The sequence below is a fragment of the Coptis chinensis genome, chromosome 2, assembly GCF_015680905.1.
Source record: "Coptis chinensis isolate HL-2020 chromosome 2, ASM1568090v1, whole genome shotgun sequence".
Classification (NCBI taxonomy): Eukaryota; Viridiplantae; Streptophyta; class Magnoliopsida; order Ranunculales; family Ranunculaceae; genus Coptis; species Coptis chinensis.
In genome coordinates, this window is record NC_141457.1 from 101,056,906 (window position 1) to 101,078,549 (window position 21,644).

At 33.7% G+C, this 21,644-nt stretch overlaps 1 protein-coding gene, 2 long non-coding RNA genes and 1 pseudogene across 8 annotated transcripts; 1 reads left to right on the forward strand and 3 right to left on the reverse strand.

Annotated features, from left to right (window-relative positions):
- Window positions 1–3,405: 3,405 nt before the first annotated feature.
- Window positions 3,406–4,024, reverse strand: LOC147519657 (uncharacterized). Its single transcript, XR_015214269.1, has 3 exons — window positions 3,927–4,024; window positions 3,752–3,850; window positions 3,406–3,657 (listed from the first exon to the last, which is right to left on the reverse strand). It is a non-coding gene; the product is annotated as an uncharacterized LOC147519657 (long non-coding RNA).
- Window positions 4,025–5,881: 1,857 nt separating this feature from the next.
- Window positions 5,882–6,286, reverse strand: LOC147519658 (uncharacterized). Its single transcript, XR_015214270.1, has 3 exons — window positions 6,262–6,286; window positions 6,092–6,180; window positions 5,882–6,005 (listed from the first exon to the last, which is right to left on the reverse strand). It is a non-coding gene; the product is annotated as an uncharacterized LOC147519658 (long non-coding RNA).
- Window positions 6,287–15,305: 9,019 nt separating this feature from the next.
- On the forward strand, window positions 15,306–17,068 carry LOC147519659 (uncharacterized; annotated as a pseudogene). Its single transcript, XR_015212309.1, has 2 exons — window positions 15,306–16,334; window positions 16,439–17,068. The product of XR_015212309.1 is annotated as an uncharacterized LOC147519659 (transcript).
- Window positions 17,069–17,306: 238 nt separating this feature from the next.
- LOC147519660 (RNA-binding (RRM/RBD/RNP motifs) family protein) lies at window positions 17,307–21,106 on the reverse strand. 5 transcript variants are annotated; one of them, XM_086591227.1, is made up of 10 exons: window positions 20,718–21,106; window positions 20,570–20,632; window positions 20,389–20,473; window positions 20,224–20,295; window positions 19,946–20,021; window positions 19,677–19,725; window positions 19,379–19,488; window positions 19,222–19,291; window positions 17,917–17,999; window positions 17,307–17,826 (listed from the first exon to the last, which is right to left on the reverse strand). In XM_086591227.1, the coding sequence occupies exons 1-10, from the start codon at window positions 21,087–21,089 to the stop codon at window positions 17,784–17,786; spliced, it is 1,023 nt and encodes a 340-aa protein (XP_086447353.1). In that variant the 5' UTR covers window positions 21,090–21,106; the 3' UTR covers window positions 17,307–17,783. The 5 variants fall into 5 exon arrangements, with proteins under 5 accessions (XP_086447353.1, XP_086447351.1, XP_086447352.1 ...); XM_086591225.1 differs by having other exon boundaries at window positions 17,563–17,826; window positions 17,917–18,032; XM_086591226.1 differs by having other exon boundaries at window positions 17,726–17,999.
- Window positions 21,107–21,644: the final 538 nt, after the last annotated feature.

Here is a 21,644-nt window from a genome sequence, read left to right on the forward strand (position 1 = left end):
AACTGATTAAATGATGTAACGTTAATGAACTCACTGACTATGAGTGTTGAGCTTATTTATTGAGATCTTGTTTGTGTTAAAGCTGCAAATGAAGCTAAATACTATTAAGATCTTGTTTGTTTCTTCCACACAATTAATTCTGTTTGAGCTTCCACTTATTGGGAAGTAATATATTGTGCATATTTGACTAAATACACAGGCACATAAGTTTTGTTTCATTCATAGCTTGCACAGTTGCACTAGTACAGACATATATAGCTAGTCATGGAATGAATACTTTACATATATTACGGAGCAATGGAGCACATAACCCTCATTGTTCTTTATAACATGCTATACTAACTCTACAAGGACACGTGGCTCGACCACGTGTCAATGTCCTCGCAATTTATCATTATTTGTTGACTTTTTAAGTTTGGTTTTCCCTATTGGTGGACTACTCGGTATCTGATTTGTACTAGCCAGGTGCGAGGGAAGTCTGCACTGTGCTTCAAGAATATAAAACAGGTTAGACAAATCTTTCTTACTACTCTTTCTTACCTTTTTTTTTTATCTGCAATATGAAAGCAAGTCAAGATCTTCAACTAAGAAAACTTGTGATAGTTATTATGGTTTTAAGCTTTATTTTTTAAAAATTATTCTTTGTGTGAGGTATCTCTATGTCGTTGATGGGACCATATTTTGACTTCTTAAAATATTCACATGCATTGCTTACTTGCATTTTCCTTTAGTCTTCTTTTGGATAAGTATACTTATGTATCTTTTCATTTTTAATTTGTTGTTTGTACCAGATTGACCGATTGGTTAGTGGTAGATTGATAAGGAAAACTTGGGTGGATGCTATTTGAATCGGTGGACTATAGGAATTTGGGGCTAAAATCTTATTTTTAAGAACTAATCTTATTTAGTTGATGACTTATAGCTTTGAAGATTATGTAATTCAGTGTATTGGCAAAGACTAATTTTGTGGATGCTCAAATAATTTTATGGATGATCTTAATTAATGAAATATATTTTGCATTGATTTATTGTGAATATCTCTGATTGTGGTTTTTGAGTTTTATCATAAATTGTATTGAGCAGGTTTATATAAATTGAAATGATTCAAAATAATGTGTAATACCTAATATATATCTGAATAAAACTATTTGCAATGCCGAGCTCGATGTAAATGAATTAGGATGCTACAAATGTGTTTACACCATCAACAACACATTTGGTGCGGCTAAAATCACTCTTTTGTGACGCCAACAGTGGGGTAGCTAAAAGCACGCTTTTTGCAATGCTTCTGGTGCGACTAATGGTTTAAACCTTTTGTGACAATGACAAAGATGTTGCAGCTAATGCTCTTCTTTATTTGTGATGCCAGAGGGTGCAGCTAAAAGAAACCCTTTTGCAATGCTAGGATGTGTGGTTACAATCAACCTTTTGCAACGCCCACCGTTGCAAACAGTTTAAAATATTTTCAAAATCATTTCAGTTTGGGAAAATACTTTTGCAACACTAATCTAGTAATAGCAACGGTCAAGGCATTGCAATAGCCTTCAAGCTTTTGCGACGCCAATTGCTTCGTCTCCATTTAGTTTTTGTGACCCAATTTTTTGCAGCGCCTTTGTGAAGCCTGCATTAGCGTCACCATTGTTCATTTGCAGCACTTTTTCACCCTTATAGCAACGCCTAATGGCGTTGCAATTGAGCCCTTCTGTTGTAGTGTATATTTGTCGAGACATTTATTTCCCCTACATATAATACAAATATATTTTAGGGTTATTAGTTTAATACATTTGTATCAAGTTTCAGATTTTCCATTAATTATTCTTTGAGGTTAGTTTAATGTAGTAAGTTGCATCCAGTTTCCAAATTCTTATTAATTATTCTTTGAGGTTAGTTCAATGCAGTTGCATCAAGTTTCCGATTTCCTGTTAATTATTATTTGAGATTAGTTCGATCAGTGCAATTGCATCCACTTTATGATTTCCCGTTAGTTATTCATTAAGGTTAATTCAGTACAGTTACATCCAGTTTTTCGATGTTTCGTTAATTAGTATTTGAGATTAGTTCATTGTATTTGCATCCAGGTTCCAATCTCCCGTTAATTACTATTTGAGGTTAGTTCAATACATCTGCATCTAGTTTCTGATTTCCCGTTAATTGTTTTTCTAGGTTTGTTCGATAGTTTACAATTTTTATACAGTTTGCATACATGTAAGAGTCTGTTTTTATAAACTCACTTTCGTTTTGGGTTCCTAATTACTCATGTAAGAAGGCTAAAAAACGGACATTTATACTTTGAGGCCAGTGCGATGCAGTTACATCCAACTTCCGATTTCTAGTTAACTATTTTTTTAGGTTATTTCAATGCATTTGCATCAAATTTCTGATTTTCCGTTAGTTAATCTCTGATTTTAATTTAATGCAGTACATCCAGTTTTTGGTTTTCTATTAATTATTATTTGAGGTTAGTTCAATGCAGTTGCATCCAATTTTTTATTTTATGTTAATTGTTTTTTGAGATTAGTTCAATGCATTTGCATCAAGTTTTCAATTTCCCGTTAATTATTTTTTGAGGTTAGTTCAATGCAGTTATATCAAATTTATAATTTCCCTTTAATTATTCATTTAGGTTAGTTCAGTGTAGTTTTATCCATTTTTCAATGTTTCGTTAATTAGTCTTTGAGATTAGTTCATTGCATTTGGATCCAGTTTCCAATTTTCCGTTAATAACTCTTTAAGGTTAGTTCAATACATCTGCATCTAGTTTCTGATTATTTATGCTTTGAGGTTAGTTCAATGCAATTATATCCGGTTTCTGATTTCATGTTAATTATTTTTTGAGATTATTTCAATGTATTTGCATTTAGTTTCCAATTTCCCACCAATTATTCTATGAGGTTAGTTCAATGCAGTTGCATTCGGTTTTTTATTTTATATTAATTATTTTTTGAGTTTAGTATAATGCATTTGCATCCAGTTTTCGGTTTCCCATAAATTATTATCTGAAGTTTGTTTGATGTACACTACTACAGAATGACACTTATACCACTGTTTTTAAGTGTGGTATAAATATATTTACCACTGTTATACAACCGTGACAATAGGTGGTGTGGTATATAATAATAGCAAAACTGTGGTATATATGTTTAACGGATACCACGGTTTTTCAAAGAAGCGTGGTTTGTAATGCCCATTATATACCACGGTTGTCAATATAATATATATATGGCATATAATATATATTACCGTGGTATATATATATTAATAATAATGCTAGTAACAGTCTTCCACTTAAAACCGAACGCATAAACAAAATTTACACAGCCTGCCTACATACAACATTTCTATCTTCCCAACAAATTCCAAAATGTACAATAAACTATCAAACATTGCAAAAAAAGATAATAATAATAATAATAATAAAAAAAAAAAACTTCCATTAATTTTTTGAGTGCACTAAGAAAACAAACTTCAAATTCCTTTTCATAAATTAAAAAGGTAAGACTCATAAATTAAACTAGAGGGGTCCGAACATAGCTAAAACTCATTCTCATTCGCTTCCGATTGAAACACCCCATTTTCCTGGATGAACTGAATAATATCGAGTCGAACACCGTCAAGTTCATCTTGCGTGTATGTCTCCTTCAGTTCTAAATTTGTTATCTGGATTAGTCAAAGCACAACATGTGGAGTTACTATATAAGAATAAGGCGAAGTCGTTAAGCCAAATAAAGTGTTTGTCAAAACTTTCGAATACCTTATTTTCAAATGATCCAGTTGAACAAGCTTCTACTATTTCTCTCATAAACTTCATTGTATAATACCCACACTCTGTGCCACCTGGTTGATATGGGCCCTAACATATAGACTCACAACATATGTAAACATATACTTTTCAAAGAAAAAGACAATAATGTGTAGGATTTGTTTACCTTGATCTTGTCCCACTTCAGCGGAACTTGTTTCCCATCAACCCTTTGCAATATGAGGACCGCACTTCACAATAAGATAAATGCAAAACATTTAATTCACAAGGTTTAAAGACAACCAATAGAAACTAAGCTACGTTCTATTAGGCGAAACATTATTCACTCCCACATAGTTTGTACATATAGGTTTTCACCTCACACATGGCTGCCAAGAGGTTTGAGAATAGATGCATTGAAAGAGAACCACCAGGTAATAGGGGTAAACAAGTAGGTCCCTCATCAGACGATTTACTCTATCCATAAATTAACATTTTTTTATGGTAAGGATGATCAATGATAATCATCAACTTGACACATTATGAAACAAAAAGGAATAAGGTGGTTCGCAGTATCTTCAAAACCAAATTAATATGAATGGAAAACCAGGAAAAAAAATATCAATCATCTACAGTTGAAGAGCATATACATCCTCAAATTTTATCCTCCGATTCTTAAACAAAAATTTAACCACTATTCAATAAAACAATACTAATTAATAACTTAAAAGGATATAACCACAAACATGCATTTCCATTACGTACTCTAGTATGCAGGTTCACCAAACATCAACAAATATGTACAATCATGCATATGAGCAACATGGCATTGGTTTATGTAAGCGGAACCATGAAACTTATTAGACACTCCTCACAATTGTCTACAACTTTTTCATTACTATTTTTTAGCTAGCTAACTGCAAACACCTTGTGTGTTGTACCCATTAAAGAGAAAAACAATCTAAAATAATTTGGGCTTCGAAATCCCAAGTGAAAGAAGTTCTCTAGAGGAACATTCAATGGTCCAATCATATTTTCATCTCAAACAAATATCACAAATCGTAACTCGTAAGAGACCATGCAATGGTTTGTTTATCATTATCAGTGACTGCATTTAATAATACCTATATGTATTATACTTTTATTTAGAAATAGCCATTTACTCCGAAATCGGGGCTATTGGGTTCTCCCAACGGTGTACCAGTCACTTTGAAACTTGTAACTGTATGTGGCGTAGAAAGCAACCATAAATCTAGATCATCCAGTTATGACAGTTATTAATAGCAGTTAAATATCATTTTGGGTGTATATCCAACGCACTAACCTGTGGAGCCAGACACTAACCTGTGGGTGCTTAAGCAAATTAATTGTGAGACATAGACTCAACAAAGACGGTAACAATTCTAATTCTTTGGAGCAATAGTTTTAGGCTAACCTTCAAAGCAATTCAGAAATTTGGGAAGCCATCTCTCAACCTCGCCAGGAACTGTGATCAAAGAAAGTGTATCAGTAACAATATATAAAAACCTATGACCATATGATATGGCATGCAAACATAAATATAAAGTCCACCGAGGGTTTTGATCTACAGTGAACTGAAGAAAATAAGGGACACATGGATTTTGACATATACTTTATAGGGAATTGAAGAGATGAAGAAAACCTGGGAATTTTATTCCATAAGAACAAATTAAACCAAATAACAGGAGCTCTACTAATTGGAAATTGACCTCGTGAGTCATGACAGAGACGTAAACCTTGGGCAACAAATCTCCAACAATTCTGATATACTTGGAAAACGTTATATAACCACCCAGCAAAGTGATCCGTTCGTGTTGTACTTTAATCAAAAGTCCACAATTGTACAAATCTTCTCGCATTGATGGGAGAAGAAAGGGGTTTTTTAGAACAACCCAGTAAAAGGAGCTTCAAATAACTATTCTCACTTTGATATACGATTGGAAGCCTTTTGTCCCATGAAAAACTCATTTTCTTTGTGGAAATGAGGTAGTAAATTGCATGGTAGTAATAGCTAATCCCTTAGATTGGTCTCTTGGAAGACATTTTCTAATATATTTAACGCTCAGAGAAATGTACAACACAAACAAAGAAAAAAAGTGATAGAGCATAACGTACCACATAATCTCATCCATGATTGTCAGCAAATGCCTTGGCAGATTCTTCACTGTCAAAATCAAGTGCTGAATCACCAACATTGGCAGATGGGTCCCCTGTGGATGTCCAGCCCATCAATGGATTTTGCCATCTACAAAGATAAAAGCAGATAGAATGAGAAGAATAAATCTTGATAAAATCAACTAATTCTAGATAAAGGAAAACAATATAACATACTTCTGGGTTGACATAAAATTGATTTTCCACTTGCCAAGTTTTCCAGAACCTTGTTGTGACGCAGTTCAGGCTGGCGAGAAAATGACAACCTAATAGATATATAATTTGAAAACCAAACTTGAGTGAGCATCGAAATATCAATTGGTGGATGAAAGGGGATCTTGGGATACCTTTCTACGAAGATGTTCATCGAGGGGATTCCGAACGAAACGACCCGATCTCTCGCCTGGCGGCTATACTTTCTGGGACTAAAGCATCGGCTGAGAATGATTTGGAAGACGGAGAAAGCAAAGCCGAGCGAAGAAGAAGAGTAGCTGATTTCAAGCTCCGTTGCAGAGATAGAGAGTGAGCCATCCTCGAATTTATAGTATTTGCATATCGTTTCCAATTTTCTGTTAAATATTTTTCAAGGATTTGCATCCAATTTCTAATTTCCCGTTAGTTATTACCTGACGTTAGTTTAATACAATTGTACCCAGTTTTCGATTTCTAGTTAATTACTTTTTGAGTTTAGTTTATTGCATTTGCATAAAGTTTCCAATATTCCGTTAATTACTCTTTGAGATAAGTTATGTATTTGAATCCAGTTTCCGATTTCCTTTTAATTATCCAATGTGGTGTGTAATACTAACTTCTACTGGTCCATATGTAGTGTCCTTGCAAACATGACATAAAAAGTAAATTATGCTTGATTTACTATGTGGGATCATTGAAGATTATCTACGAACGGGTGTTGTTATATTAATTATTCTGAAAAATATTTGCAAATATGCAGAACTATTATATATTAATATTATATTGATCACTCAACCAAATTTTTTATAACGTGAAAACTTCACTCTCCATTAAAAAAAAGAACTCACCTTTGATAAAAACCCTTCAACTTCATTTTGTTGTTTAATAATAGAAGTTTGATTGAAGTTTTGTGAGATTGCCTATTAAGGTAAAGTTCATATATATTGAAGTTACTTGAATAGAAAGGAGTTTCAAATCATATGGAAAGAGATAAGATAAACACCATTTTAAATGCAAAACTATACTTATCGAGACATTCCCATAACATATAACCCAACTATGTTTTGAGGTTAGTTCAATGCATTTGCATCCAGTTTCTGATTTTCCGCTATTTATATTTTGAGGTTAGTTCAATACAGTTGCATCCAATTTTCAATTCCCGTTATTTATTTTTTGAGATTAGTTCAATGTAGTTACATCCATTTTTGATTTCTCGTTAATTATTCTTTTCGATTAGTTCAATACATTTGCATCTAATTCCCAATTTCCTGTTAATTGTTATTTGAGGTCAGTTCAATGCATTTGCATCCAGTTTCTGATTTCCCGTTAATTATTTTGTGAGATTAATTTAATGCATTTGCATCCAGTTTCCGATTTCTCGTTTATTATTTGATAAAGTTGCATTTGCATCTAGTTTCCGATTTCCCATTAATTATTGTTTGAGGTTAGTTCAATGAATTTGCATCCAGTTTTCGATTTTCCGTTAATTATTTCTTAAAGTTAGTTTAATATATTTGCATCCAGTTTATTTTTTGAGATTAGTTCAGTGCAGTTGCATCCGGTTTCCGATTTCCTGTTAATTATTTTTTAAGATTAGTTCCACACATTTGCATCATATTTTCAATTTATAATTAATTTTTCTTTGATGTTAGTTTAATGCAGTTGCATCCAGTTTTCGATTTCCCGTTAATTTAATCTTTGAGGGTTAACTCAATGCATTTGCATCTAGTTTCTGATTTTCCGACAATTATTTTTTTTATGTTAGTTTGATGTATTTGCATCCAAGTTTTGATTTTTCGTTAATTATTCTGCTTTGAGATTAGTTTAATGCAGTTGTATTCATATTCTAATTTTCTATTAATTACTTTTTAAGATTAGTTTAATGTTTTCATTTGCATCCAGTTTCTGATTTCCCATTAAATATTATTTGAAGTTAGTTCGATGCATTTGCATCCAGTTTTCGGTTCCCCATTAATTGTTTTTTGACGTTAGTTTCATTCAGTATTATATATTTTTTAAAATATTTGTCATTATTGTTTTTTGTTTTTCGTTTTTTTTTTTAATTTTTAATTTTTATAATTTTTATTAATTTATATATATATATATATATATATATATATATATATATATATATATTTTGTGATGTTATTTTTTGTATAATTATTTTTAACTATGTTATGAGGCCGTGTTAAGGATATATTTAAAATAAGTCGGTGCTTTATCATAGATACTAAAATTGTATGATTTATAATAGGGAATTAGTTTATACAAATCACCTATTTTTTAACATTTTTTTTATTTGATCAAATATATAAGAATTGGAACACTAAAAGTGTTTGATTCGTAATAGGAAATTACTTTTTAGATATCACCTATTTTTTAATAATTTTTTTTATTTGATCAAATATATAAGAATTGAAAATATACTCAAACTCTCCAAATATAAAGATTAGAAATACACTCAAACTATCCAAAGAGGTTCTATGTACGTGGGATTGTAGGCTATTAAAAAAGATTATTTTTCATATTAGAGTGCCACATAAGAGAGAAAAAACTAACTCTCATATTAGAGTGTCATATAGGAGAGAGAAAATCCTCCATTAGAGGTCTATGCTTTAGTATATAGATAATAGATGCATATATAGTCTATTGTTGGGTAGCTATCAAATTTCAGAAACAAAAAGAGATTGATCAATTTCTGATAATTGTTATTATCGAACCTAAAACCTGTTATGATAGTTTCCATTACCTATTTTTGATGTACGAGTTTGAATGAAATATATTAAAATCACATACATATATAACTGATAAACTAAATATAACAACTCTCCAATCACATAAATATGTAGATGATTATGATATCATATTGATGGAGAGTTTGATTGCTTATAAGTAGCATTGCCAGTTAATGGTTCAAAACTTCAAATATTTGATACTGAACAAGATTTAGGTTTGTATTAGAATATGTTATATATGTAAAGTCTCACGTTTCTATAAATGTGGACATCCATATCTAGTAGTTTCTATTATCATGTTTTAAGTTAGTATAAATATGTAACTCTGGGTAGAGAACAAAAATCAAGATCACTCTCTCTCTCTCTTTCTCTTAATCAATCAATCTATATTATTCTTCATTGTTCTTTTCCTTGGTTTCTCTCAATATATCAATGTCACAACTCTCCTAGCATCACCACTAACATGAAATTTAACATGGTATCAGAGGGTCAGGTTCAAATCAAATCAAAGTTTAGTGGAATGTTAGGAGAGGAATATCTCAAAATCAATATCTATCAAAAAATCAATTTTTTTTTCAATTTTCAATATTCAATTCAAGTCAAGTTTCAATCTTTCTCACAAGAAGAAGTTTTTCTATCTCAATTCAAGTTTCAATCTTTCTCTGGATGGATTTTTACTGTTCACCAGCACTATTCACCAAAACTGTTCACAGGTACTGTTCATCGTCATTGTTCACGGGTACTGTTCATCGCCATGTTCAAGGCACTTTTCAAGGTTTCGCAATCTTTCGTCTTATTATTCTCTATGGTTCGAAGTCAGTATTCAAGTTCCACAATCTCTCTAACTCCATAATCTCTCTGTTTCGAAATCAGTATATAGGGCGCGCACGAGCTCAAGATTGCCTTCGTCAAGGCGCACCCGCTGCCCTCTCTTTGTATCATGCACTCGCTATAGGCGTGCCCGCGCTCAAGATTGCCTTTGCCAAGGCGCGCCTGTGCCCTCCTCTCTGTATCTTGCACTAGCTGTTCAATTTTGTTGCATGGAGCGCATGCGCTCGATTTATTAGTCTTGCTCAAGGCGTGCCCGCTGCCCTTGCCTAAACATTTCAGGTCCAGTTTTTCGTATTCTTCAGAAGTTTCTCCTCGTCTTAACTAATATGATTTGGTAGGATTCCTGATTATTAGTTGGTTGATAAGTTTTTTATTTTATAAGGGTTCGTTTGACTCCCTTCCATGTCATGGTTCTGAATTCTATGGTGTTTCATCGGATTTCTGTTTTAGCCTTCTTATTGAGGAGCTTCTCATATCCTGCTGTCGTTGATGGTTCAGCTTTTTAGGTTTTGATTCCTTTTATGCCTCAGTGGTGCCAAGTACTCAGTATTAATCTCTAAGGTTGCAGTCACATCATCACTACCCTATTCAGTTTTCATCGATTTCTCAGGTTGCAATCACATCATCACTGCCATATTCAATTTTCATCGATATCTTAGGTTGCAGTCACATAATCACTGTACTATTCAGATTCATCTATCAGGCTGCAGTCATCTCACAGGTGTTCTGTTTTCAGTTTGTGCCTGTGATACAAATTCAGTTTTCAAGTTAGGCCATTGTCTACACCGACAATTTCACTTTCCAGAACGTCTAGTCTCAACAGGTATTTGAGTTCTTCAACTAAAGGCAGTTCTATGCCAAAGGGGGAGCTGTATTCTTATATTTTCTTTCTGCCATATCATTCAAGCTGTAATTTACAAGTTTGCGTCATTACAGCTTGAGGGGGAGTATTAGAATATGTCATATATGTAAAGTCTCACGTTTCTATAAGTGTAGACATCTATATCTAATAATTTCTATTATCATATTTTAGGTTAATATAAATATGTAACTCTGGATAGAAAACAAAAACCAAGATCACTCTAACCCTAATCAATCAATCAATCAATCAATCAATCTCTCTCTCTCTCTCTCTCTCTCTCTCTCTCTCTCTCTCTCTCTCTCTCTCTCTCTCTCTCTCTCTCTCTCTCTCTCTCTCTCTCTATATATATATATATATACTATCTCTATATCTCTCTCTCTCTATATAGAGAGATATATATAAATAGATAAAGAGAGAGAGAGAGAGATTGAGATTGAGATTGATTGATTGATTGATTGTTAGAGTGATCTTGGTTTTGTTTTCTATCGAGTCCATTTCTATAGATCTTGCTCAGTATATATTTTATTTATATTAACCTAAAATATGATAATAGAAATTATTAGATATAGATGTCTACAATATATATATATATATATATATATATATATATATATATATATATATATATATATATATATATATATATATATATATATATATATAAAGTCTCAATGCATTTTTATAAGTGTTGATATCCATATCTAATAGTTTCTATTATCATATTTTAGGTTAGTATAAATATGTAATTCTGGGTAGAGAACAAAAACTAAGATCACTCTAACCCTAATCAATCAATCCCTCTCTCTCTCAATCAATCTATATTATTCTCTATTGTTCTTCTTCTTGGTTTCTCTCAATATATCAATGTCACAACTCTCCTAACATCACCACTAAAATACAATTTAACAGTTAGAGTCCTAGTGCATACCAACCAAAGCAAATAGATGATTGGAATCCCTAGATGCTTAATGATTTGGTTGTGTTTCAATTCGTCCAGAACAATTTGATAATGATAAAATTTGTGGCATAGTGTTAGGTACTAAGGTTTCAGTTGGTGTATTGTACTTGTCCCTATAATCACTGATTGTGGTCCTTGCCTACCAAATCAAAATCGTTTAGGTAGAATATATGTACGATAACAACTCATCTTAGCTACCTCGAAATTTTATAACAGTTAGCAAAAAATTTCATTAATGCGGTTGCTACATATAGAAGAATATATATATATATATATATATATAGAAGAATATATATATATATATTCTTCTATATGTAGAACCTCTCTCATTAATGAAATTTTTGCTAACCATATATAAAATTTCGAGGTAGCTAAGATATTTTGTTAGTATAAATATATATTCTAGAGAACAAAACGATTTTGATTTTGGTAGGCAAGGACCACAATCAATGATTATAGGGGGATCAAGTATAATATTAACCAATATATATATATATATATATATATATATATATATATATATATATATATATATATATATATATATATATATCAACCAAAGCAAATAGATGGTGACATCCTAATCTTAATGACATCCTTATTCGTAGAACATCCTATCAAAAAGTGTTAGGTAAGAACAAAAGGTTTCAGTTGGTGTAATCACTTGACCCTATAATCACACAACTCTGATTGTGGTCCTTAGAGTACAACAATGAATTCAAGATATATATTTTTTGTAGATATAATCTACCTATTGACCCTATTTCTTTCATGGATTATATCTCTACAAAAAATTAGCTCAATCCAATATTTTCTATATGTAGCAAAAAATTCATTAATGAAATTTTTGCTAATATATATATATATAAAATTTCGAGGTAGCTAAGATTTATATATATATATACCTTGCGGTACATTGTTGAGAAGTGCAACAATTTATTTGTTTGTATATATATATATATATATATATATATATATATATATATATATTGGATAAATCTACCATGCGCAGATCGTATGGTGTGCTGGCATATATTGGGGGATATATTTTTTGGTTGGAGGGGGGTATTTGGTTTTGTTTTTTCTTTGACGTTAATAATTTTTTGGTGGCATTGACTTGTGATCGAATATACCATATGAGTCAATGAACTTCAGCCGTATGTCAGTTCCTAAATGATTAAAAGATTAATAAGAATTTGACATACGTGCGGAGCTTATTGAAGGTTGAGATTTGCAACATGACTTTATCCAGCTCCTCATTTATGAGTATTGACTATTGAGTATTGAGTGAGTTTTCAGTGAGAAAGCAAAAGATAACTCATAAGTCTCATATACGAGTGAATCTGATTCTTGAGATCACGTCTGCATTCCAAAATCAGATTTGTGTACTTAAAAATGTGCACAACAAAACATTTTGAAAAGATGCAAGCACGTTTTCAGTGTCTTCAATGGTGTTAAGTTCAAGCATTAGATGCCAACTTTATCTTATGTTTGTTGAAAGTGAAATCCTTCATTGTGAATAAGTGTCTTCAATGGTGTTTAGTTCAAGCATTAGATGCCAACTTTATCTTATGTTTGTTGAAAGTGAAATCCTTCATTGTGAATAACTTATTATAGAGTATACATTCAGGATAAATCGATTTTGATTATCCAACAATTCAAGTACCTTTGCGTTTCACCAATTTTGCCAACTCCCTAAACCCTAAGAGCAAATCCAATGGAGAGCCGCTATACTCTTGCCACACAGGATTTTTAGTTTAGGGCTTTTTCTTTGCTTGGCCTGGCCAAATATAGCATACCAAAACTTGAATTTCATTCCAATCGCTTTTTTGTGTTTTGAAGTGCTAAATGAACACAGACGACACAGTGTCTGCTATTTGTCGAAATTTAACATAGTCCATCTCCTGAAACTTATTATGGCAGCTACTAGACAAGGCCACAAATTTGGCTGGGTTTATCACACCAACCAAATTTGAGAGCCTTTTAGCAGTCCCATTGGAATGCCATTTTGGTTTTTGGAGTGCTATAAAAGTCATATAGCACCCCATTGGACTTGCTATAACAGCTTCTGTTTTTGTAGGTATAACCCTATAATGCGTGTACACATCCAATCCTATAATTTTTTTTTGGTAATTCATTTTATTAGCTTTGAGGATTTCGTACTTCTTTACCTGGGAAGGTGGTCATGCACAATTGCGAACTACAAGGTGCACACATTGTAGCCATGTAAAAGGGGTGTAAAGGCTTTATTTGGTGATCGGCCTTATAGGTGGGGAAGCGGGATTGAATTAGGTCTTTGACTAAACTCAGGTCTGTGTGAGCTGCCTACGTATCCAACTCTCCAGTGAACTGGAATCAAGTCAGTCGTAGTTCAATATGAGACTCAGTCTATGTAATCATTTTCTTCTCCAACACTTTTAATTTCTATCTCTTTTGTACTCATATCTATTTTAGAATGTAGATTTGCAAATTGTACGTAGGGGAAAATAAGAATTAGAAGCAACACCGTATCTTCATGTCTCTATGTTAGTTTACTCTTTTGAATTGTAAAAAACAAAAATGTCATTTGCATATATTTTGTTCTTATTTATGTATCTTCATGCTACTCCTCCGTACAAGAATTTGGTTTTCTATTTTTTTTATTATTATATGAAATATTTTTTAAATGAATTTTTGAATAATTCAGGAATTCGTGTTTTATATGTTTATAGTTTATAGTGAAAAAAAAAACGGAATTATTCCGAATTATCAGAAGGTATGGAAGTATTAAACGTTTAGGCCATCAAAAATTCGATTTGTGTATCATTTCCAAATTATTCAGAGAATTGCTAACAATGACATAACCAGGGCTGTCAATGGATCGGTTTGGGTCGGGTTCTGGAAAATCCGAACCCAAATTAATAAAAAAGTTACAAACTCGAAATCGAACCGAACCGATAAGAAAGTTAGGAGCCCGAAATCGAACCGAACCAAAAAGATATATTGCAAACTGAACTTGAACCGACTCGAACCGAAAACTATAAAATCAATTAAATCTTAAATTAAATCAATTAATTTCAACCACACAATTGATAAATATATACAAAATTAATCATAAATATTACTAAAATATCATTTTATCGATTCGGGTTTATATCTGTTTGGTGGAGGGCAAACCTAAAACCAAACTAATATCTTATCGGTTCGGTTCAATTCCAAATCAATAGAAAGTAAACTAAATTGCCAAAACCCAAACCATTTTTTATTAGTTTGGTTCGGGTCGGTTATCGGGTTATCGAAACCCATTTACAGCACTAGGCATAACCTATTGGATATAATTATACAACTGTTCTCATCAAATTTCTTTATGGCTAGTGAGTTGAGAAATGCTTAAAGTTGCATCAGTTTTTTATTATACAAAGTGGCAACCACTTTCTTTCATTTGGGGATAAGTGCCAATAACTGTTTAGTTATATTATTTTTATTTTTATTATTATTTTCATATATGGAGTAACTAGGATCAACAATGTCAACCCAGAGCTAAATATTCTGTTCTTCAACTTTTCCTTCTAGAAGTGTAGTTTATTGGTAGGCTGACATCTCCACGTACTGACAAATATAAGCAACGCAATTTTCATGGCTCCAAAAGTGTGTGTCGGTTTCATTTAATTTAAAATATATAAAAGAACAAAACAACCGTTTCATGTCACAAAAGAGGAGTACTACCAACAACTACATAGTGGATTTCATTTAACTTGTCAAAATTACTGTTGCGTTGCTTCCAGTCCATTTTATTTTACGATCCGTTCAATTCATCCTGCCTTTCTTGAACAAGTCTTTAGTCCACGCTTGTGCTTGCCGTCCACATTTAAATGAACCATCTCTCCTTGAATAACACCTTCTTTGGTGACATTCATTCTATACACACAAAAGTTATGTTATAGAAAGAGAGATTAGAGAAACTAGGCAGCAAAAGAAGAGATGCAAACATGGATTATAGTCACGGCGGTGGTACTGCCCGTTACACTTGTTCTAGTCTTTCTCATTGTGATTCTCCGGTGTTTTTCTTCAAAAAGAGAGCGTAAAGAATTCACAGAGACTACAAGGATAAGAAGTGTTGAGAGTCTGCAGTCTGGGATTGCTAAGCTTCAAACTAACCATAAGAACTCGGCGAGCATACACCACCACCAACATGATATAGATAACAAGAGAAAGGTGAATTATAATGTTTTGCGACGTGGATCATCTATGAGACCTTTTTTCGATTGGTCTGATCACCCTTCACTTGTTTTGGAGGCTGTGGAACATGGGTGGTCGCGGTTTGCTTTCAAAGGTCGTAATATGTCGTCTCCTTCAACTAGATCAGCGTTATTGGCTTTATGTGTTCCTGTTGATCTAGGTAGAGAAAGTGAAGCTGAGATAAGCTGGGAAGTGTGTGCAGGATCGGTTGAGTACATGCAGAAGGTCAGGCTGAATTCAGGATTGAGGAAGGCTATTGTTGGTAGTACTCCTCTTTTTGGTGTTTCTTCTGTAGTTCAGACTGCTTTACCTTTGCCAGGCCCTTTCTTGGGGAACTCTTCATTCCCTCAAGAAGCTTTTTTTGAGATTACAACATTGTCCTCTAGGGAAGACGGTGCTCGCAATGTAAGCAAAGGTGAAGGTGAGAAGACTAAGCTTATTCAAGAAGTCGCCAATGCTAACGCTCAATCGGATGAGTTGAAGATTGCTATTAAGGATGAAGGCAGAAGCGAGGCAGTATCAATGTGTTTGGGGCTCACTGTAGGAGGTTCCTTCCTAAGAAACTCCCTGGCACCTATCCTGGATCAATTGGATTCAATGCGAACGGTTCTGTTTATCTTGACGGTAAGTCCTCTTCTCAGAATCAACATTATGAAATCAGCAAACTATCACACCTTTCTATCTTGAAAGATCTAACCTTCTCTTCATATACCATTTTTTTTTTACAGGAATCAAGCTCGTCTTCGAAAATGAGAAGGCAGAATGGGAAAGCACAGACAGGGTTATCGGTTGTGGATTTAACCCAAGTCAAAAGAAAATATTCTTCACCATAGATTCAGAATTGGTGCATGTAATACACTGCAAATCTGATGAATTCGGTAGCCCTCTGTATCCCACTTTGGCAGCCAACATCGATATAACAGTAGTTGTAAATTTTGGGCAAAGATCTTTCAAGTACGCACCAGCCAATTCACATCGCACCACTAACCCATGCTTCATCCGTTCTGTTACCAATGGTCACACCGCTACCCTAGGGTATGAAGATAGTAAAGAGCTGTTCTCAATGGGAAGGATTGATGCTGAATGGCTGAATCGATGTACAACGAAAAGCAGTCACAGCACCATCAACAATGATAACAGAAATGTTGAAATTGATGTGGAGTCCGAGACAGATTTGTTCGAAATAGTCTTGGATAATATGAAAAGATCTCCCAGCACATTCCGCTAAATTAGAAGATTAATGTAATACAATGTTCATATAAACTCGACATGACACTCTTTGTAAGGAAGCAAAATACTGTACCATAACACATCGTCTCTTCAACTGACTCAACTAATCTAATCTTCTCCGTTTTTCACTTCCCGTCTTTTTTTTTTTTTTGACTCAACTAATCCTTGTCTAAACATTCTAAACATACATTCCTTGGCAGTTGGCACTGCTGCATTTACCAACATCACCGTGTTAAATAACTACTCAAATAGACACTAACATATATAAATGAAGTCAAACAAAAAAAAACTGTCATAATCTACCTACTCAGTATCTTGAAATGTTTTTACCAGAAAACAATAAATAATTCTGAAACGGCTGGACCATAAACATAAAATAATTACATTTCTCCTTTACAACTTTTGATAAACAAACAATAAGACTTTCTTCTGATAAACAAAATAAACAACATTGCATATGTAAAAGGATGGTGCTTTGAGGAATTGGGGTGTCTTTAATGCAGAAGAAGAAATTGGACAGCATAACATAATGGTGGCAACAACATACAGAAATATTCTGAAAAATTGAGCTATGCACCGAGATCTCTTCCTCTGAATTATTTGTAGTCTTGACTCTTGAGTATACATGAAAGTTCTCATATTGCAGTAGACAATTTGTACCAATACAAAGAATTTCGAAGAACTATAGTAATTACGATCAAAATATTTTCCACATTTGCAGAAGAAGAAACCATAAAACAGTGGAGCAGTCCCAGCCACGGAGTAATAACAGCATCAACAGAGTCCACTCCACTTTTAGATTACTGGCACCAGTAGGTGATACATCTGTCCGATTCTTCACATCTATGACGACTTCTTAGGCTTCCCCATTCGTGACTTGGCATACCTGTATTTCTCTTAAGAAAAAACAGTGCAATAATATGGAACTCCCTAGAAGACGCCAAAAAGTGAAGTGCATAGAGGTACTAAAGGATACTCTAATCGCATGCCCTCTCCATTGGACGTGTAAAGAATCATGTCCTGAACACTATTAAGGGCTGCAGTTGAACAAGCAATATCCTGGACATTTAACACCACATTCTTTAGATAAACCTACACATATTAAAGGGCATAAAAACAATAAACTGACAGAACAAAATATATGCAAACGTGCAACCAATATACACTGCCAGTAGTCGACTATAATAAAAAATTGTCAGTAGTAGAATATAAATATATGTAAAATTTCTCACAACATTTAAATCCAATAACGTATTTTTCCTCTCCTAGAACTCAAAAAATAACCAGAGACTTCAGCTTTTGGTCAACAATGGACAAAAGTGGTGTCACATTTAAAATCCTATTTGACCTTTTTAGGTTACCTCCCAAGTACAGAGTGTACACCAAGGAAGGAATACAGTCAACATAGATTTCACACGAAGGTTACTACGGTTAGAACTTTCAACCATCGCCTAGTTTCTCATTGTAAATTTCTTTGAACGTGAGTTACATTATGTTCCAACTACTGACATCTGATCCAATTTGGAATTGGAAGTAAACCGGTGATCTCCTAACACAACCAATAACATCCAGCATACAACCTTAGAATCCAATAATCGCCTTTTACACAATTAGAAGAGCAAAGAAACTTGAGCTTTGTTTGAATAATTGTTTTCTCATTGAAACTTAATCCCCCTTTCCTTGCTGAAGGTGGGATTCAATACCAAGACCTTTGGCCCAATCTCCTGAGTCTTGCCTATGCCACTGGACATCCTCAGACAATTTTCCTTGCAATCAAACAGGGCCATGAGAAACAAAGATAGTGATGGTGAAAACCAAAGTTTCAGCAAAATGCACCACCTATAACCAATTGATATACAAGAAACCCAGATCCTCCTAACGTTTCAATCAATCCGTCCATACCAATCCCCTGTGTCAGCTGCAATTTTAAAATTCAATTTGACCTCAATTCCCTTCTCTACTCCAACTCAGATGAGAAAATTTTAAGGTTCATTTTCCTTTATCATTGTCACAGGATTCAGCTGAGGATTTCATACTATTACTCATATGTTATTTTGAAATGTTATCTTTGAATGGACACTAGAAACCTAATCAGCACCTGAAGGCAAAGCTTATTACTTTGTGAGCAAGAGTTTAAAGCATAAGCAGTATAATTCATGACTCTTAGATGAACAGCTGCATGGATAATGACCATCGACCCTAAGAATTTAAAATACAGTACAACCCTAAACTTTCTATTACAAAATGTAGGTACTTGCAGAAATATATTGAAATACTTTACCTGGAAATCAACAAACGCCACTGGCGCTCCGTTTTTATTCTGCATCTTCAGTTTTAAAAAACCCGTGCATCTATCCAGCAAAAAAAAACACACTTCAGTACAAGCCATCTGACCAAATATTTTATACATACGAAAAAGTAAAGGCATTGCAAGAAACCTTGAAAATACTTCAATCAGTTCCTGCTCTGCACAAGTTGGTCCTAGATTAGCCACAAAAAGTGTTGGGCAAGGAGTACTATTCTGTGGAATATAAGGTGTTGATGATTTCTGCAAAGAACTAAGATAATTAGAGATTTTCAAGTTCAAAACACACGAGAACATTAAAGGTTTTTGAGAAGTCCATGACATCCACTCATTGATTAACAGCTAAAACATTTATGTCCAAATGCCCATCATGATGACATGTAATGCCATAGAACAAAATCATGCACATATGTCAAGAACTTAAAGCTTACCATTCTCCTGCTCTCTGCACCTTCGGCAACCCCACTATCATATCCATGACTGAAAAAGCACAGAAGCGATTATGAGTATTAAATTAAAATAAACTACAGGAGCCGTTAAACACTCCAAATTCAGGAAACAAGATAATCCATTACTTGCTTCAACCAAGTCCTGGACATTTCAGCTAAAATATTTGTATATCACAGATACACAGAAATCTAGTTATACTTGTTAAAATAATATCAAGGAATAAAATTGTGCTCAAGTAGTGCAAAATGACCTTTGTGTGGATGAATAACCGATCATGTTGTAAGCAGAATTACCCATTCCAGGCATGTGAATATTGCTGCCAACACCTGTTAGTGCCCAAGCGTGCCAATGTGCAATGTGAGCTTTTACATAATGTGTTATCCTTGTGGCTAAGTAATCAACTTACATTACTAGCACGAGAACCAAGGTCAGGTGAAACAAGTGAACCTTACTTTATAAAAATTAAAAATAAAAGATACAGAAATCTATTTACATTCTCCTAAAGACAGAAAGCAACAAAATTCTTACCTGTATCATGAAAATTAGAATACGCAGCAGACCCTCTAAACTTCTTATCAGAAGAACCAGACGCCCCATCATCTGACACTCAAAAAAGAATGGATTTCAGTTTATAAAGTTCTAAACAACTGAAACAAACAGATAGAAAAATAAATAGGTAATGCAAATAACAACCTGTTCTCGATCTCTTTGACTTGGAATTGGATTTCGCAAGACTAATGTACAAAGTCGACTTCTTCTCAAGGTCAAAAACCAGTCCCTGCCCACAGTGACAATCACAATATTAAGAAAATGTTGACACCTATACTAATAATAATAATAATAAGCATGTGAAGTTAACAGGAGTAATTATTACATTCAATGCCTGCATGGCCGCAACCGCAGACGGTTGATCCAAAAAAACAGCGAAACCATATGGCTGTTCACACCAACAAAAAAAAAATTGGAATCAAACTCATTAACACTAAAATTGAGAAAAGAAATAATAGATGTGAGGGTGGGACCTTATTATGTTCGGTAGCGCGGCGGAGTTTGGAAGATTCGTAGCCCGGGAATTCACGGAATAGATTGTAAATCTCGCGAGTTTCAACGTCTTCTGGAAGGCCAGCTACGAAAAGGGTACGAAGGTCATCGTAAAATTGGTCTCCGTAATATTGATTATGATGTGAAGGAATCGGAGCATTTTGAGGATAAGACGAATTAGCAGCATATTGAAGTGGGGGTGGGTGGTATTGGTGGTGGTGATGGTATGATGGCGGTGGTGGTGGTGGTGGTGGTGGTGCCGCGTAAAGTTGTTGAGGAGGAGGAGGAGGAGGGGGTGGTGGTGGTTGTGGGTAGTAAGGGTTGTGGCAATAGTACCCAGCCATTTCGTCCATGATTTTAGATTTTAGACCTAGACTGTTTTTTTTAGTTATTTAGGGCTTTAGAGATCAAATTATTTATGGGCCAAGTTCAGCCCAACTCTTATCCCATCGGCTGGACCGACTTTAGCCCAAGTGGGTGATTAGCTCGCCTGGCTCAATTCTGATCAATTGTTCTAAAAATCGGTCTAGACTGCTGCCTAGGCCCAAGTCATTTAAAAAATTGGTTGACTGATTAGACGGGTCTAGGCGGACCAATTAGACGGGCTAGGCGGTCCAGTCAAAAGTTTTTTTTTTTTTTTTTTTTTTTTGAATAATTAAATATCGAAAATTAAAAACCAGATTTGAACGAGTTTAAAAACTAAAGTCTAATGTAAATTATATACCATTATAAGAAAGAGTTTGTTTTTATATAAAGTCAATATTCTTCAACTATTACACATTTTTGTAATAAGTATTTTTGTTTGTATTTATTTTTTGAGTTATGGTAAATGATTTTTTTTTATTTTTATAGTATAGGTGTGTATTACTATATATATTATAAGATATATTAGGAAAAAAAAACGCTAG